Source organism: Carassius auratus, chromosome 33, assembly GCF_003368295.1.
Source record: "Carassius auratus strain Wakin chromosome 33, ASM336829v1, whole genome shotgun sequence".
Lineage (NCBI taxonomy): Eukaryota > Metazoa > Chordata > Actinopteri > Cypriniformes > Cyprinidae > Carassius > Carassius auratus.
Genome location: NC_039275.1, coordinates 1,334,560 through 1,353,921, shown reverse-complemented (window position 1 = coordinate 1,353,921; position 19,362 = coordinate 1,334,560). Strand labels below are relative to the sequence as shown.

Sequence of the window (19,362 nt, the reverse complement as noted above, 5' to 3'; positions counted from 1 at the left end):
GAAGCGGCGCGTTGACCGTGTTTCTTCTGTGCGAGGATGGCGGATTTTGACCACGAACAGATAGATTTTCTGCGCGCGCTGCACGTGCGTTTCTTCCAGCGCTGCCTGCACGTGCTGCCCGAGAGATACGCGCCACAGGAGACCAGAAGGTAACGGAGAACACTCTCTCTCTCTCTCTCTCTCTCCTGGTGCAGCAAGAGTACACACTTCTGAGTGTAGTAGAGGAGTGGGCAGCTTTGGGGCTACTGTCATTCACTCGCGTCTGTCACAGGATCCACACACACCCTGCTCCCCCTGCTGTCCGAGAGAGGAACTGCGTCTCATTCACACATCATTCATGGAGAACAGATTCAGGAAGCTCAAGTCTGATCATTCTGTTTCTTTTCTGGATCGTGATTGTCTCTGATCTTAAATGAGTGCAGAGAGTTTGACCTGTAATAGATCACACACTTGTTCATGTATTCTATCTTATGTTGTTGTAAAGAATAAAACGATACCAGATCTGTATTGGAGTCGATCATGGTGCATCACTTCTGATGGGGACAGTCTCAGGTTTAAGAGAAGGGTTTAGTCTGAGTTCAGCTTCGTCTCGTGTTCAGTGTTTGTACTAAAGAGGAAAGCAGCTTTATTAACTGTGATAAACTAATAAATCCGGCCAATAAGAAGTGCTTAATTTAGTTTTTACTCGTCTCTTTTAAAGTAATACTTCATTGAAAAATATTTAAAGGATACATGGCAATATTTGAAACCATTTTCTTTCGTGTTATTGAAATTATCTGTACTAACTAATGAGCTCATTAAAAATTATAGTAATATAAAATCATTAAAGTAGTTAAATGCCTTGAATATTTTTTGTAATGGTCTGAAGTTGTTTTTTTAAGTCGTTTGCTGTATTGTATGTTTCAGAGCTCAGATGAGAGCAGGTGTGTAGTCAGCTCATGACCTGTGTTTTAGAGAGGAATATATGACTTTAGGACATGTCTCTTGTGTTTGATTCCCTCTGAACGTCCTGGAAGAGGAAGTTAAACCGTGTTTACTGTCCAAAACACTCGAGGAAGAACCGTTTCCACTGTTAAATGTTATTGTGACCGGTGTAGAGGTCAGTGAGCTGTATGTGGGTCAGAACAGTATTTCTCTCATATCTACTAGAAGCTTTTATATGGATTCTTTTTGTCTCCTGAAAGTCTTTAGGAAGGATATTTCTTCAGCTGATGTGTTGGTTTGTTAAGCGACAGTTAAACACTTCAGCCTCGTGGATCTGGATGTTCTCGTCTGATCGGTTTCCTACAGTCGGTTTATATCCATGACCAGTCTGTTTTGACTAAAAGCACTGGTTCAGCGGCCGGTGTGAGGTCCAGATCTCTGAAACACGCTTCTCCTGATGTGTGTTTCTTCTGCAGGCTCACGATCGTGTTCTTCTCTCTGCCGGGTCTCGATGCTCTCGATGCTCTCGATGCTCTGGATCTCGTGGACAAGCCTGGTTTAATCGAGTGGATTTATTCCCTGCAGGTTCTTCCCACCGAAGACGTGAGTGTGTGTTTGAGCCGGTGTCAGCGCAGGAGCGTGTGTGTGAGAGGTTTGTCTCTTGATGAACAGAGTCTAATCTCAGTCGCTGTGGCTTCCGTGGATCCTCACACCTCGGCGTTCCCTAAAACAGCTCGAAGGTAGCGGGACGCTTGAGCTCTGACGCGTCTCAACACTCCTGGAAGTGTGCAGTGTGCTAGCTAGAGCGTGACTAGCTGCTTCCGGTGTGTTATTAGTGTTAGGAGCTGGAGGACGTCAGACACACAGCAGAGGGCAGCGCTGACCACTGAACCACTGTGATCTCTCACACAGAATAAGGCTTTGAGAAGATCTCTGTCGTGGCATTAAACCTCACGTGCACTGCAAGAATAACCCTTCTCTTCCTCTGTGTTCCTGTCTTGTTCTCCAAACATCCTTGAATCAAGAAGATAAGACGTTTTCTGAGGAACTGATGTTAAATCAAGAACAAATATCTGTCAGTGGGAATGAAAACCTGTTTCACTGAGTTCAGATGAGTTTAGTGAGGACACTGACAGATATCTGTTCTTCTTTTAATCATAAACTCACTTCGTTTCTTAAAAACATCTCTTCTCATTTTTGCTCCTCCAGTAAAAGTGTCTTGATTTATGAATCGTTATAATCTTTATAGTGTGATCTGAAGGTATTCTAGTGTTTGCTAGCAGAGATGTTCAGGCGTTAAACTTCTGTTTTTGTAAGAGATCTGTTGGAAGATGCTAAAACTCTTCCTGGTCCTGTCTCTCCGCAGGGCCCCGGGGCTCCTCACACGCATGACCGCGGTCACGTGACCATGACCTGCACGGGCCTGGCGTGTGTGCTGATCCTGGGAGACGATCTGAGGCGTGTGTGTAGAGAAGCGGTGATGAGCGCTGCAGCTGGACGACGGCAGGTCCGTCTCGTCTCGTCTCGTCTCGTCTCGCTGGACCGATCCGCTCTCTCTCTCTCTCTCTCACCGAACCCTGTTTCTCTTCCTGCAGCTTCTATGCTGTTCCTGAAGGGAGTGAGAACGACATGAGGTTTGTGTACTGCACCGTCTGCATCTGCTTCATGCTGGACGACTGGTCAGGAATGGACCGCCAGAGAGCCATCGATTACATCCGGAGGAGCAGCGTGAGTCCTGCACTTCCTGTCCACCTCCTGTCCACTTCCTGTCCACTCGTCTGTCTGCTCGATTCTGATGCATTATTAACTTCTGTAAGCGAATCCTCAGGATTATCCATAAACACTGTGTTATTCCCGCTTTCAGCTGACCTCCTGACCTCAGCTGGGGTCAAAGGTCAGATCCCAGCGTACTCCAGCTCTTCCTGTGTGTGTGTTTCTGGGTAGGGTTGGGTATCGTTTGGGTTTTTTACGATAACCGCTGCCAAATCAATCCTTTAAAACGGCACAGATGCTTTAAAAAAAGTCACAAAACGACAACATTTATTTAATAACATATTTAAATTGAACAATAAATTAAAAGCTTAATGTATAGGAAACAAAAGTAAATGCACTATTATCGAGCGCTGTAAACACGTGATGTCTGCTTCATGATGATTCGGATGTAAACCAGCGATCACTGCAAATGAATAAAGAAGAGAGAAACGTTTTATCTGTGCTCTTCAAGCCATCTCTGCTGCTTTCTTAATGATGAAGTATAATTATAATATACATGGCTTTTTCACATTATAGAACATATGTTCTGTGATAAGAAGCCACATCAGGTGACAAAAGGAAGTAAAACATGTCATAATGTTCTCTTTTGAATGAATGAATGATTAATAATCGATCACTGAGGATGGTGATGAGAGGAGAACCAGCGCTGTTCTGGTGTTTGTGACACGGCTCTCACACACACACACACACACACACACACACACACACACACACTGCTCCTAAACCAGCTTTAGTGTCTCTGACCTCGAGTGACACCAGGATACACACGAGTGAGCGCTGACCTCTCGTCAGGATAGTAATCATCCTGTCATCATTTACTCGCTTCACGTCATTCAAGCATCATGGATCTCAAGAGAAGATATTCTGAAGGATGTTCAGGAAACAAACAACTTTGACTTTCACTGAACAGATGAAAATCATGAAGTGCTCCACTAGAGAGAGTTTGAGTCACATGAGGGAGAGTAAATGATGACACAAGGATCATTTCTGTCTGAACCATGCCTTCAGAGAGTTACTGTCTAGTGTTGATGTCATGATGAAGGTGTTGTCTTGATTGGTGTGTTCTGTGTTCAGTCGTATGACAGCGGGATCGGTCAGGGAGCCGGACTCGAGTCTCACGGTGAGTCACGCTCCTCTCCTCAGTCTCTCTCAGTCAAGCTTGTGATGATAACGGCTCTGTCCTGGCTCAGGCGGATCCACCTTCTGTGCCGTGGCGTCTCTGTGCATGATGGGAAAGCTGCAGGAGGTGTTCAGCGAGCGAGAGCTGAAGCGGATCCGGCGCTGGTGCAGACGTGCTTCCACGGACGACCCAACAAACCTGGGGACACCTGCTACTCCTCCTGGGTCGGAGCCACGCTGGAGGTGCGTCCCTCACCAGACGAGTTCACCACCCAATCCAAACGTTCTGAATAACACACAATTACTAAATCAAAAGTAGGTCAGGACACTTAGATCAAGTGATATGGACTCGCGTCTGTGAAATATCAAACCGCAAATAGACTACTGTATTTTCCGGACTATAAGTCACACTTTTTTTCATGGTTTGGCTGGTCCTACGACTTATAGTCAGGTGCGACTTATTCGTCAAAATTAATTTGAAATGAACCAAGAGAAATCATTACGGTCTCCAGCCACCAGAGGGCGCTCTCTGCTGCTCAGTTCTCCTGTAGTCTACACTGAACACATACAGCGCCCTCTCGCGGCTGGAGACGGTAATGTTCTCTCGGGTCTAAATAAATGTGACTTATAGTGCAGTGCGACTTATGTTTTTTTTTCAGCGTCATGACGTATTTTTGGACTGATGCGACTTATATTTAGGTGCGACTTATAGTCTGAAAAATACGGTAATTAAATATGAATCTTACATGTTCTGCGTATGACATTTTGAAGCGTCGCTTGCGCTTTTTACAGAGCTGCTCTGAGAGAAAACTACCATCATACTGTACACACAGACACACACAGACTCTTCACAGCAACCTGCCAAAATAAAGGTCAAGTTTATCTTGATAAAATTGTGTCAGAAACACATTACTTTAGACCCCTTAACCATCTACGTCACTGTGACGTCACCGCTGTAGCTGGAGGCAAAACATAAGGCAGAACTCATAGCAGTTGTGCTAAAAGTTTGAGGTTTTGATTTTATAATGTCTTCTTGTTGTGTTTTTGGCTGCCAGAATAGAAGGAACAGCACTTTTGTTTCAAAACTAAAGTTTTACCGGATCCCTGCAGACACTCCTTCACAGAAATGAAGAAGACAATTGTGGTTGAATGCAATACGGCGTACAGACTGGACGGAGATGATCATCAATGATGCTCGTGTTTGCAGTGCACACTTCATATCAGGTAAAATAATCTATGCATATGAACTGGTGTGTTGTTTTTATCTAGTTCATCAGCAAGTTTCTGTTTATAGGTGAGAAGTCGCCCACCTTCAGCGCACTAGCTAATGTTAAACAAACATACAGCGATAGATGTGTGTGCCATCCTTTGAATGGTCTCTTAAAATAATGGTAGTTAGCCCAGCGATAGCTTACATTAGAAAATAAGCCTTGACAAAATTCCCCAAACCACCCAAAAGTAATTGATATGGCCGTATGGCACACGGGTCAGGTAGCCTGCTTCCATCCGCCAGAGTTAATTTACAAAAATAGCTGTCTTTTTGCTGTCAAACTTTTAAGGGGTCTATTTTACAGCAGAATCTACGTCTTACTTCTACTAATAACACAATTATTATTCAGAGTTTATTTTTAAGGAATAATCATACATTTTCAGCCATGTTTTAATTTTAACAATAAACCTCTGTTGTGCAGCACTTTTTTTTATTTTGCTAAAAAAAGAAAACACATTTTACACTTCATTTGTTTACAAGATAAATTAATGCTTTATGACATCAATTGATTATGTGGCAAAAGAACACTAAATATTTCATAGGTTCCTATGATTGATTGATTGAATAATTAATTTTAAAAAAATTAATGAAAAATGAAAACTGAAAACAAATGTTTGTGTGGTTAGGGCTGAGATCGGCTCTTAAAGGGTTAGTTCACCCAAAAATGAAAATTATGTCATTAATGACTCACCCTCATGTTGTTTCAAACCCGTAAGATCTCCGTTTATCTTCTGAACACAGTTTAAGATATTTTAGATTTAGTCCGAGAGCTCTCAGTCCCTGAAGCTGTGTGTACGGTCTACTGTCCATGTCCAGAAAGGTAAGAAAAACTTCATCACAGTAGTCCATGTGACATCAGAGGGTCAGGTAGAATATTTTGAAGCATCGAAAATACATTTTGGTCCAAAAATAGCAAAAACTACGAGTCATTATCTGGCTCAGCTCGGTGTTCATCTTCACAGCAGTTCAGTCAGTCACTGTTTGAGTAAATGAATTACTCCAGGATATTGGTTTGTTTGAACTCAGAGCGAGTGTCAGCCACATTAAACAAGTTAACAGCTTAAGTCATTTGTGGATTAATGCGTATTAGAGACGAGAACAGTTTAAAATGATTCAGTTGAACTGAATGATTAGTTCATGAACCTGATATCACAAACTGCTTTGTTTTGAACTCTCTCACATCAGACACGGAAGAGAAGACAATGCTGAATAAAGTCGTAGTTTTTTATATTTTTGGACCAAAATGTATTTTCGATGCTTCAAAATATTCTACCTGACCCTCTGATGTCACATGGACTACTTTGATGATGTTTTTCTTCTCTTTCTGGACATGGACAGTAGACCGTACACACAGCTTCAATGGAGGGACTGAGAGCTCTCGGACTAAATCTAAAATATCTTAAACTGTGTTCTGAAGATAAACTGAGGTCTCACTGGTTAGGAACCACATGAGGGTGACTTATTAAAGACATAGTTTAGATTTTTGGGTAAACTAACCCTTTAAAGAATACGTTTGACATTTCGTACACATTAAATGTGGATCATGTTGTCAGCAGTAAGTTAGTGCTCCGTGCTGATGGGTGCTCGGTGTGACCGTGTGCTCTCGTGTGCTCTCGTGTCCCGCAGCTCTTAGACGTGTTCCAGTTCACAGACCTTCAGAAGAACCAGAACTACATCCTGTCCACGCAGGAACGCTTGCTGGACGGCTTCGCTAAATGTCCCGACAGTCATCCAGGTACAGTTTCAGTGTTGTTCACAGCGCTGAAGAGCTTTTGTTTGTGTCTGTCAGTCGAAACCGCGGCGTAACCCAATGCTGCAGGCCTCAATGTGTAATTGATGAGCTGATTGTGTGTGGAGACTCGGGTTTCTGCAGGATCTGGAGATCTGACGTGTTTCCAGTGTCACCTGATGACCAGAAATCACACTGACCTCACAATGCTGCTTTCAGGTCAAGTCCAGAGAGATTATTGTCATCCAGCTCGATGTAGAGACACACAAAGGAGTGAGATGTCTCGCAGAACAATGGTGTTAGATAAATAAACATGAAATATGAACGTATAGAAAGAGACCATACAAAAGTAAGTCATCTAAATACTTTGGATTCAGTCTTGTAACATCAGTAGAGATGTATTCAGGGCACTCCAGCAGATTAATACACACATATACATATAGATTTATATTTGATGGGTTTATTAGGACAGGACCAGTCTGGAGGATTGATCACACGAGCACTAATCACGAGGCATTGACTTTCTCTATGAATATTACAGATTTAGCTGATCTTTAGACTTTCAATCACATCTTTTCAGCAGCTCAGTTACAGAAGTATTTCCCATTCATTTCTTCCATAGGAAATAGGTTTCCAAAATCAGATTTGATTTGATTTGAAAACAGTCAGACCAAAACTTGCAAGATACTTGCGAAGCAACATCAAATGTAATGTAATGGCTACGTATAAAGAGTTTGTGTGTGTATAGAAACAGTAAATGCACTGCTGATCAAAAGTTTGAGGTCAGTAAGATTTTTTTTTTTATGCATTTAGCCTGCATATATTTGATCAAAAATACATTAAAATGTAGAAATATTATTCTAGTGTAAATCATCTGTTTTCTGTGTGAATCTGTGTTAAAGTGTAATGTATTTCTGTATTTTCAGCATCATTCCTCCAGTCTTCAGTGTCACATGATCTTCAGAAATCAGAATAATATGATGATTTACTGCTCAAGAAACATTTCTGATTATTATCAGTGTTGAACACATTAATATTTTTGTGGAAATTTTGTGCTACATTTTATTTTTCAGGATTCACAGATGAACAAAGTTAAGAAGAACAGCATTTATATGAAACAAATCTTTTGTAACATTATACACCACTGTTCAAAAGTTTAGAGTCAGTAATTGTTTTTTCTTTTCTTTTTTGTTAGAAATTAATACTTTTATTCATCAAGGATGGGTTAAATTAATCAAGTGACAGTAAAGACATTTTTAATGTAATAAAAGATTTCTATTTTAGATAAACGCTGTTCTTCAGAAATCAGAAAGGAGCAGAAAGTGTTTTCTGAAGATCAGGTGACACTGGAGACTGGAGGAATGATGTGATGAAGTTATTAATTGCTCTCGACTCTGATCTCTGTTTCTGAATCACAGGGAGAGGAAGCTTTCACCAGGTCTTCCTCTTTTTAATGATTACTTAAAACAATTAGTTGAAATAATGTTGAAATTATGACTTCAACATTGATTAACGAACTCGTCTGTTTGATAGGTTTCTAAGTTATTGTTAAATCAGTTCAGATGTGGAGAAAATGAATGGGATTTTGTGTCTTCCGCTTCCAGGTTTCTCACCTGTACAAATCAGTCCATTATTCTGCTTGATATAGGTGCAGGTGTTTATCATATTATTATAACGTTTTGTCATAATTAGGGTTAGTTGTAGTTATTTATCTGTAGCTCTGAAGCAGAAGTCTCTTATGTACTGAAAACGAGGCGTGTCCTGCGGGAGAGACGCTGATGACATCACGGGGTTCTGAACGGGTCAGCATGAATTATTCATGAGCTCTTAAAGACACAGTACTGTGAGTGTGTCAGCAGCAGGTGTTGAGTGTCACTGATCTGTCGTCTCCTTCTGTCCCGCAGACCTTCTCCACACGTACTTCAGCATCTGTGGCCTGTCTCTGATCGGAGAAGCTGACCTGCGGGAGGTGCATCCGGCGCTGAACATCAGCATGTGTGCGTTCGAGTCCTGGAGAGAGAAGACCACCTGACCACAGACCCGAGCTCAGATACACACTGATGAATAAATGATCACATCCAGCACAGTCAATTATTAAAACTGTCGCTCTTTAGTCGTAGGCACAAGTTAGTTTCATCGTCTGCCAGATTTATCTTCTTCTTCAAGCATATCATGATTAGTTTCTGCCTTACAGACAGATGAGCTGTTCCTGGAGTAATAAGCACTGTTTATTTCTGCTTCTTATTCTTCTGTGAAATCATTGAATGTGCCTCAGATGTCTTCAGGATGTTACAGTGAGTGCTGTATAGACACACAAATGTGTTTCAAGGATCAAATAATGAAATTATTTTTTCTATCTTGTGATATCTAGTGTTTAGTCACATTGCTCGTGTTTTATTATGGTGTAAAGTTGAAGTGCTGAACTGACGGACTGCGAGAGGCAATAAATGAAGAGCTTTTATCACGTCTGAGAAATAAGCATTTATGATGATACAGGTGAGAAACAAGTATTTAATAACAGTTCAGTTCAAGAAACATGTCTGAGATTTCTTTGAGATTTAGCCATCATTCACCTCAGCACAAAAACCCTCTCAAATATTACATCATATACTGTTTATATACTTTAATGACATGATTTTAGGAATATATTGCATTAAGGGTCGTGTGCATATTAATGGAAATGTGTATGTGAGCAAAGATCACCTTGTTAAATCATTAACTTAGAACTGTATGATTATGAATATAACTACAATTACACACACACACACACTCAAACATACTTGTTTGTACCGTTTATTTTGACTCGTGAATTACAAAATGTAAGTGTAACTGGATGAAAATGTCTGAATAAAACTCTTTCTTGTTTTATTCTTTTGAAAAATATTCTGGCCGTCTGGATCTACTAGAATAAAGGGAGATTTTCCAGAGATGATTCTTCACTTCAGATATTTTGATTTTGTTGTCATGCATGAGAAGCACAGAAGCTTTTATAGGACAGTGATGCAGAATTGTGGCTCAGAGATGGTTTGGATTTAGTGTCGAACCTAGAAAGCATCAGAGAGCTGTAAAGATCTGTCCGTGTGCTGCCTGTCGCTCCAGATGGAGGAACTACATCTGTTCAGCAGAGCCACATATACACCGAGATCACATACAGCATGTTAAATGAAGCAGATCTTCTGAAGGAGCATCCTGCCTTTGCTGGGTGACGGTCTCAGACTGTGATCAGTGTTTATTCATCAGTATTTCATCATGTCTACACAAACACAAAGCAGGGCTGATTTTGTCCTGCTTCTGATCATGATTCTGTCTTCATGCTCACACACACGCTCAAATGATCTTTAGTTTCAGGTTATCTGTTTATATGTGTGACCTGATGAAAGTTTCATCACTCGACAGATCTACACAAAGAGCTGTCAGTCCCGCGAGGCCACGCCCATAGAGCGGCCGAGTGGGCGGAGTCTCGCATCTCCAGATCATCCTTGAGTTGAATGAAATTTCCCTCTAAATCCGCGAGCGGTTCTGACGGAAGCTGTTCCCGCGCTTAGGATGCCGACACGAGGACACAGATAACCAGACCACCATCATCACCATCACCATCATCAGCAGCAGCAGCAGCAGGATGTCGGACTCGGAGATGTCGGAGATGTCGGAGTTCTCGAGTCTCGTGGAGCGCATTGAGAGAGGCGAGGTGAGCGTCACATCTGCTCTTCATCTGAGGATGATGATGATGTTCAGATCTGCTGCAGCCAGCACGAGACGTTCCATGAGCAACCATTATATGTAATAATAATAATTGTGCTATTATAATTATAATTGGTGCTTTATAATCGCTCAGTCATCGCCTCTGATGGGCTGTTGTCAAGATCCCGTTCATATGACGTCACTGCTCCACCTAATCTTTTTTCCATCATGTATAATAATGTTGTGAGTGAACATGAGAGGATATTTGTGGGGCGTACTGTAATGAATGTAGTGGACATAAATAATGATTGGTATGGTGTATAATGTGGCGTTCTGGCCCCGCCCCTTGTTTAAAAACCTGATCGTTTCGCTGCGGGGTTGCTATAGTGACGGCCGGGGGCTCCGCCCACACTCGGCTTGTTGCGCTCGCGCGCGCGTTACCGGCGCTTCACATTGTTCGATTCGTCCTCGATCTGCGCGAATCTCTTGATTGAGAAGTTGAGTCCGGAGCACAGAGTTTGTCCTTCATTCCTTCATCACGATGTCCAGGCGAAGCTCGCTGCTAGTAAGTCCGTGAATCCGGTTCATCCTCCTGAATGAAGCCGCTGTTGTTTGCTGTTTGCGGAAAGTTGAACCGGTTGTTTTGAATTTAATTAATTTATACATGTTTTTAAATGCTTTTCGAATAAAACACCGGCCTTGTAGACTCTCGTCCACGTGACAGAGTTTCACAACTACTTAATCTCACTTCTTACGCTTGAGACAGAAAGACGAAAGTGAACAATGGAAGAAGTTCCCCAAACGCGCGTCATCGACGCACCGACGCGCGGGGGATCTGCGCGTTGACGCTAAAGCCCGAGTTTGTGTTCCGCAGGTTCCGATGAAGAGCATCGAGCGGGAGCTGATCTGCCCCATCTGTCAGGAGCTGTTCACACACCCGCTCATCCTGCCCTGCCAGCACAGTGTGTGCCACAAGTGCGTCCGAGAGCTGCTGCTGCCCAGCCACGACGACTCGATCAGCACCGATGCGGGCTCCGAGAGCTCCAACCCGGGCAGCCCTCGAGCCAGAGTCCCGTCCCCGAGCATGGAGAGGCTGGAGCGCCTGGTGCGATCAGGTATCGAGCTCAGAAACATCGAGATCTCGAGACATTATACTTGATCTGACGCAGCTTCCATCCGAATAAACACACTTTAGTGATCAGGAGAACAGATGTGATCTGATTTAGCATCAGAAACTAAATTAAACAGCAGAATATCATGGCACAGAATCAATTTCTTTCTCAGTATTTTTGTCTTGTTCAGCATCCTTAAATCAATATAAGTGATAAATTGAAATTGTGAGCTTATGCTTAAAACTAAAACATATCTATCAGTGTGGAATAAAAACTTTTCTATTTGTATTCAGTTGTTTTTTTAATTTTCAGCCCATCGGCAGAGTTTTGTTCTTGTTTTTTAATTACAAACTCATTTCATTTTGATCAATTTAGCTAAACAAGACTTTGTATTTCAAGTCATTTTGCTTTTCAAGTAAATGTAAATAGTTTGTAGAATCTTTAGACATTTGCCCTGAGAAATAAATAGAATTTGGGGGAGATGAACAGCAGATTAAATGACATAAGCTCATTTATTTCTGCAGGTTTAGGTCACTGCTGTGTTTAGTGTCTTTCCTCAACTGTTGGCTTTCATTGCAGTTTTTCCCCAACAAATGTGATGCTGTTTTTATGTTCGTACAGTCATTGGTTGTGAATCAGGTTTCACTCCACTTCTGTTCACGTTTAACCATTGTTAGTCTTGTTTCACTCTTCTCTCTGTTGCCTGCAGCTTCGCTGAGGAGGTCGTTTGGAGGGAGAGGTAGATGTGGGTTATGTAATTTAATTAGCAGTAGTGAGTACTGTGTCTCTAGAACCCTGTCCTCTCGCTCTTCTCGTGCGCAACGCTCTCCGTAAACAACAGAGCAACGAATCTCCAGTAGATGCCGCTTAAAGGGTTAGTCGTGATCAAATGAAAATGTTCTGCTAATTTTCTCCTCCTCGGATCATCCAAGCTTCAGTCGAACAGTAAAGACGATCTTTATCTGAAACGGTTCACTTTGAGTCAGAAACACATTGAACAGACGACACAGACTGAATCCCTGTGGCTCCTGACGATATACCGAAACGATCAGTCTGTGCAATAAGCTTTATTTTCAACATTATTTCCTGTAATCCAGAACCTCGGGGAAACAGTCCGGTTCACAAACGAATCATTCTTTTGATCTGGTTCTGTTTTAGTGAACTATTTGAACCAGTTCTTCAAATCGGACTGAATCAGTTCAGACTCGAGCATTACAGATCTACAAGTTACTCAATCAAACTCACTTTGAGACGCCTGGAAATGAGCCGAAACGCCGGTGAATCTGATCCAGTGATGAATGAACTGATTCAGTGCTCCGGTTCCTCCAGCGGTCACTGAACTGAGGAACCCGTTCGTTTCGGACCGAACACCGAAGAGCGCTGATCTGTGCATGCAGGAACCCAACACTGAACAGTGTTTATGTAGAAAGGTGATCTGGTGAAGACTAGTTTATATGCTTTAAACATGAACACATCTGCATTTAACATTATTATTGGCTGATTTAATAATATAATTATGTATATGTGACATCACTCCAGACTGAGCCGGTTCATTGAAACTCTCAGAAAGCTCCAGATGTATTTCACCGTCTGCTTGAGGCTCTGGATTACAGGTAATGATGCTGTAAATTATGTTCAGTTTCTTTCCTATACTGAACGTTTTGCTTCATAAGACCTCAATACATCATCATCAGGAGCCACGGGGATTCATTCTGTGTTGCCTAATGTGCTTTCACTCTCAAGCTGACGGTAGCCATTGACTTCACCAACGAGCACGGTTTCAGCTAAAACTCTTCTTTACTGAGGTAATAAAAGTCACTACATCTTGGAAGAGTAAATGAGCAGGAAAACGTTTATTTTGGGGTGAACTGTCCCTGTAAATCCCTGGTGAGCGTCTGCTGAGTGTAGATCCGATCTGTGCGGTGCGTCTGTGAGAACCCGTGGTTCATGTTCCCGTGGAGGACCGCAGGAGTCCCACAGCGTCCGTGAGGAACAACCGCTCACGCACAGACAACATTGAGACATGTTTCTGCTAGAGAACTACTAACTAAATCGCAGTGAACTAGCAGCATGTTCTCGTCAGATGATGATCTTCCTTCGAGCAGTGCGTGTGTGAACCCTGCGGTCAGGAGACGCCGTCGAGCTTCAGTGAAGTGTGCTCCGTGGTCATCTACAGAATAAATGCAAAGTTTCAGGACCTGCTCTACCCTTCTGTGTCTAACGCTCCTCTCACGGCGAACAGATGAGCGTCCTGTCTGCTAAACGTGAGCCGTCGGGTCTGGCAGTGTTATCTAGTGACGGCCGTCTCTTCTGTTTCTGCTCCGAGCGTTTATCTGTTCCTCACTGCGACAGCATCAGCTCCCAGCATGCCCCGCTGCACCCCCCCGAGCGGCCCGAGTACACGCTTCACTTCAGTCACACTCTCTTCCCCGTGTCCCGCTCAGATCTCCGTCCTGTTCATCATCTCGCTGTAGTGCGTCCGCATGCCGCTTCCTTCCATCCGTGCTGCATACAGTGCTGTGCTGTTGTCTCTTCTTTGGTTTGTTTGCATCTCACTTTGCTGTTCTTTGTCATCAGTGCTTGCTGGAGAAGTGATTTCATTCACCCTGACCAGGACTGTCTGGAGGTTGATCTCTCTTTAAAGCTGCTGTGTGTGATCATCTGGCCCTCACTTCAGCCCTGAATGTAAACGTGATGTGTGAAGCATGTGTTGACCGTAAAGTGGTCATGCTTACTCTAGAAACTCTAGGTTAGGGTTGGGTTACGCTCAACGTCTCATGCTCCTGTTTACACAAAGAAGTTCCTGCCTCTGTTCCTTTAGAAGAGGAAGAATAAACATGGTGTATTCTTAATGTAAGCTGTGTTTTAAAGGAGTGTAGATGGCATGCTGGGAAGAACAACTGCAATTAAAATAATCAGGTTCAGTTTTCAGCCCAGTGTGTCTTAATTAATTGCATCAGTAATAAACCCGGACGCTTCACACACTTCTGACTCGACCAGTGATCTTCTGTTAGACTGAATAGTTGTTGACCGATATCTGTTTTTTGACAGACGATATCTTGGAAAGCCGATATAATTGTATTTATTTGAATTAATATTCAAGAAATTTGAAATCATTTGAAAATGGATTAAAAAATAGATGTGTAAAATAAACATACCTATACTTTAGATGACAAAGTATTTTTCACAAATAAATAAATATATTTAATAAAAATATAATTCTAAAGCAAGTAAAGACTTTAACCAACAGGGCAGTCAGTATTCTGGGAAGTTGGTGTGCATTGGGAATCATATTTCAGGAATAAAGGCAGGGTAAACAATGGAAGAGTGTTTGTGGAAACCTGTCGGGAAATCATCAGTGAATGATCAGTTCAGTTTGGGAGAGCAGAAATGACACACAGCGGCTTTAAAAACTGTGACTTCGATCTCATTCAGCACTAAATAGATTACAGAGAGGTCTGTCATTCAGCTTTTTTGCTAAAAATTAGTTTTTACTGCCATTTTTTTATCTTTTGTTTCTCGTGTCCAGATCACTGTCTGCTGTTGTGCTGTGTTCAGTTTGTTTCTCAGTCACTCCACGTGTGTCTGACCTTTGTTGATCACTAGTGCTTCATTGTGTGTGTGTGTGGTGTGTGAGTGTGTGTTACCCCCCCCATCTTGACCGCTGTCACGTGTCGCTGCATCAGGGTCCATATCTTCTCCTGGATGGAGGCGCTCCTCCGTCACTCCCCGGGTCACCACCTTCCCGTGTCCCGGCTGTCAGCATGACATTGATCTCGGGGAGCGAGGGATCAGCATGCTCTTCAGGAACTTCACTCTGGAGAGCATCGTGGAGCGTTACCGTCAGGCGGCCCGAGCAGCCGTGGCCATCATGTGTAACGTCTGCAAGCCGCCCGTCCAGGAGGCCACCAAGAGCTGCATGGACTGCAAGGCCAGCTTCTGCAACGAGTGCTTCAAGATGAACCACCCCTGGGGAACACCCAAAGCCCAGCACGAGTACGTGGGACCCACCACCAACTTCAGACCCAAGGTCCGTATCAGACCCAGCACCGCTGCTCTGTATCCGCCGCGGTCACTGATCTAACCCATCTCTCCCTGGTTCCAGGTGCTCATGTGTCCTGAGCACGAGATGGAGAAGGTGAACATGTACTGTGAGGTGTGCCGGCGTCCCGTGTGTCATCTGTGTAAGCTCGGCGGATCTCACGCTAATCACAGAGTCACCTCCATGAGCAGCGCCTACAAGATCCTGAAGGTGCGTCCTGTTTAAACGCATTCACTGGCCTGTGTTTGTGTCCAGGTTCAGAAGAGCTCACAGCTGGGCCCATGATGTGCTATTCTGACTTCTTTTCTCAGGGTTTATTGAGAGTTTAAATCTTACAATTCTGATCAAAATAAAAATAAATTATATTCCGTGACAGAAAGTGATTTGTAATGTTAGTAAGAGTCATAATTTAGAAATAAATGTCCATGTTCTTCCCTGTAATATAAACAGTTTAAATGGGCGTGTCTCTTTAAGACTTCAGTGTTAGCCTGCACTGCTGTGATTGGTCGGTGTCTGTTCACGGTAACAATTACAGGTTAATCCTCACTTGTTATTCTGAGTGCCTAAGATGTGTTATCTTAACAAGACAGGTTATCTTAAGTGTGTTTCCACTGATTTAGTTTTAGTATAACTTTATAACACCATGCATATTTTTTACTTTATTTGTTTAAAGGGACACTAAGTAGGAATTACTCCCATCTAGTGGTGAAATTGTATTTTGCATTCAAACTAATTTTGCTCTCCAGCGCCTCGCTTTTTCAAATGCGCGTTGCATCTACGGTAGGCGATATGTACCAAAAAGCTTTGACAGGATGTCTTCTAATAGCACTTCGTCGAGTTTTCCTTCAGGTGAACAGGTGTGTTATTTCAAACAAACTGCAACATGACAACTAACAAACGAATGTTACAGTATGAATTACTGACTGTGGAAAACATGAAATATTGTAATTAGTAGTTATGTCTTCTTTATTCGTTATATTTTCTGAATAATATGCGTTGTTAGATATAAAAAAAATATTATAATATAGATTGTAACACTGACTTACCTGTCGAGAAGAAAACTGGCCACTTCAGCGTCTCTTTTGAAATCTTTATCCAGCATTAGCTCTTTCCACCTAGAAAAAGCTTCCCCGACATTAACTCTTGTTTTCTGTAATCTACGCTCACGTTTCCTTTTACGTTCTATTTTTGACTGTTTTGGCGACGATGTTTTCTTCTCCTGTGGCGCGGCATATGTATGGTCCATAATAAGAATGCAATCCAGACTTTTAAACTTGCCGGTGCAGTTTCAAGCGCCTCTCACTGCTCTGCACCTGCGTTTCTGGCTCTGACCGAAAACACGCTGTGGAAACGCGTTGGCTTAGTACGTTTTGTCCATCTCTGCTATTATAGTTTTGCAAGATGGCGGAACTACATGGAAGCCTCCGTCGACCTACCCGTCCCATGTATATAAAGATAATAAATTCTTCATTTACAAGGATTAGTTTAAACATTGGCATAGGTATTTGTACACCATTGAGGGCATATTTATTAATAAAAATATTGATTTTAGATAATAAAATACCTAAAAAGTTACTTATTGTCCCTTTAAAGTAGAAACCAAACCAATGTAAGCCAAACCTAACCGAAACCAGTTTGAAGGGAATGATTAACCATTATGATTTGTGGCGTCTTGTAGGTCTAGAAGACCAAGTCAGTTTTCTCAATCCGTGACCCATTTAAAGTGTTCATGGCTGAGCTGAAACAAGCACTGTTGTGTTCCTGCTCAATAGATTTGTCCAGACAGAGGTCAGTCGCTCCGTCTCTGTCAGCGTCTGCTGAGTCAGAAATATCAGACGACTGCAAACAGGAGCCGTGGCTCATCCATTTTTAATGCAGTATTTCTATCTTAAGATGTTCTGTCCAGGTCCCTGTGTCGTAGATCACTAAAGCTGTACGAGGCGTCCAGCGCGGTCCAGTAATCATGCTCGGCCGATGCTTCCACTGTGTTCTCATGGGCTTCACTTTTCTGTCCACAGGAGAAGCTTTCGAAGAGTATCCATTACCTCATCAGTAAAGAGGACCAAGTGAGGACTCAGATTTCTGAGCTGGATGTGTTGATCCGTCACACAGAGGTAACGGCGAGCTCATTTCCTGCTTGATCCTGATTGGTCAGAACAACGGCAGCAGACGTATGTTCGTGTTCATCTGTTTAGCGGAGCTGAAGCAGTTACAGCAATGAAACTAATGCATGTTATTAAACACACTGTTTATTTCACTTGTTTTACTGGTGTTTGTTGTTAAAAATAGGAACAATGAAGAAAATAACATGAATAAAGAATTTGGTCACAGTGTCCAACCCTACTATGACCCAAATCTCTTTTGTTTTGTTCCCTTGACTTCCCTATTTATTTTAAATAGGGAAATTGATTTGTCTGTACTGCTTAGTAACTCTTAAAATAGTCCGAGAATGTCATGATAAGATCGTGGTTTAGTGTATTTGCATGATAGTGTCATGAGCTTCCTCTGAACGCAGGAGAACGGGCAGCTCGCCGAGAGATGCGCCAACGAACACTTTGAGCATCTCTTCGAGACGCTTCAGGAGCGGAGGACGGAGATGCTGCGCTCCATCGAGCAGTCGAGGAACCTGCGGGTGGAGCGTCTGCGGGCGCAGGTGGAGGAGTACCAGGGCATGCTGGAGAACAGTGGCCTTGTGGGATACGCTCAGGAGGTGCTGAAGGAGACGGATCAGTCCTGCTTCGTCCAGACGGCCAAACTGCTGCACGTCAGGTTCGTCCTCTTCATGTCTCAGGATCTCGGAGCGCTGCCTCAGATTCAGACACGTGTCTCTAATCCACAGTCTTTGTCCTCTGGCTTGTGTTTCTAGATTTAAACAAGGTTCACAGTTCACTCACTGTAATCCTGATCTCTGTTAGTCCTCAAAGCTGCTTTGCCTTTCACTTTCCCACAATCCCTGAGTCACTGCTTCTGCTTCGCCACATGATCTCTCTATACAGTTTCAGAGCAGCCCCAGAGAAATGAATCCTGTCGTTAATTCAGATGATTTAAAACATCTGGACTAGACGAAGTTCATCAAGACAGACTTATCATTGGTTTGAGAAAGCCTTGCCTGAAAAAGTGAAGTAGTTGTAAAAGTTTGAAACTGTTTTAAAGATTGAAATGATAGTAAGATTAGAAATATTAGGTAGAATGTAAGCTCTAATGAGTCTAATGTGTGTCCTGCAGCACAGAAGCAGTCATCGGTGTCACAGAGAGATATCTGGAGAAATACACAACAATACACCGCATGAGCACAATTATACACTTCTCTTTCATGACAAAAATCAGTAGGATATTAAATAAAGATCATTTTCATGAAGATATTTAGTAAATTTCTTACAGTAAATATATATGAACTTAATTTGTGATCAGTAATATGCATTGCTAAGAACTTCATCTGAACAACTTTAAAGATGATTTTCTCAATATTTAGATTGTTTTGCTCCCTCAGATTCCAGATTTCTAATAGTTGTATCTCAGACAGATATTGTGTTCGATCGTTCTCAAGCAGCGTAATGAATGCAACGGTTCCTCGGGGATCTGTAATGCTCTTCTGGTGTTGTGTCATGGCTCTGATCTTCTCTCTTGATTGAATCAATCTTGTGTGCAAGTTATTCATGAAATCATTAGTGCGGTGCTGTTGGGAAATATCCACTTTATTTCTCGTCAGTTG

The 19,362-nt window shown here is 42.5% G+C and overlaps 1 protein-coding gene and 1 pseudogene across 4 annotated transcripts in view; both read left to right on the top strand.

The window, feature by feature from the left end:
- Positions 1-18: 18 nt before the first annotated feature.
- LOC113052682 (geranylgeranyl transferase type-1 subunit beta-like) lies at positions 19-9,680 on the top strand (annotated as a pseudogene).
- A 575-nt stretch (positions 9,681-10,255) lies between these two features.
- The window catches only part of LOC113052676 (E3 ubiquitin-protein ligase TRIM36-like), a 15,555-nt gene continuing 6,448 nt past the window's right edge, over positions 10,256-19,362 (top strand). The window contains exons 1-7 of one of the 4 annotated variants that reach the window (XM_026217075.1): positions 10,256-10,503; positions 11,371-11,611; positions 12,318-12,347; positions 15,295-15,638; positions 15,714-15,860; positions 17,669-17,764; positions 18,166-18,419. In XM_026217075.1, coding sequence (XP_026072860.1) covers positions 10,435-10,503; positions 11,371-11,611; positions 12,318-12,347; positions 15,295-15,638; positions 15,714-15,860; positions 17,669-17,764; positions 18,166-18,419 — 1,181 coding nt within the window. In that variant the 5' untranslated portion in view covers positions 10,256-10,434. Of the gene's footprint in view, positions 10,504-10,895; positions 11,062-11,370; positions 11,612-12,317; positions 12,348-15,294; positions 15,639-15,713; positions 15,861-17,668; positions 17,765-18,165; positions 18,420-19,362 lie in introns of those variants that run through there. The other 3 variants (XM_026217078.1, XM_026217077.1, XM_026217079.1) reach the window with 3 other exon arrangements.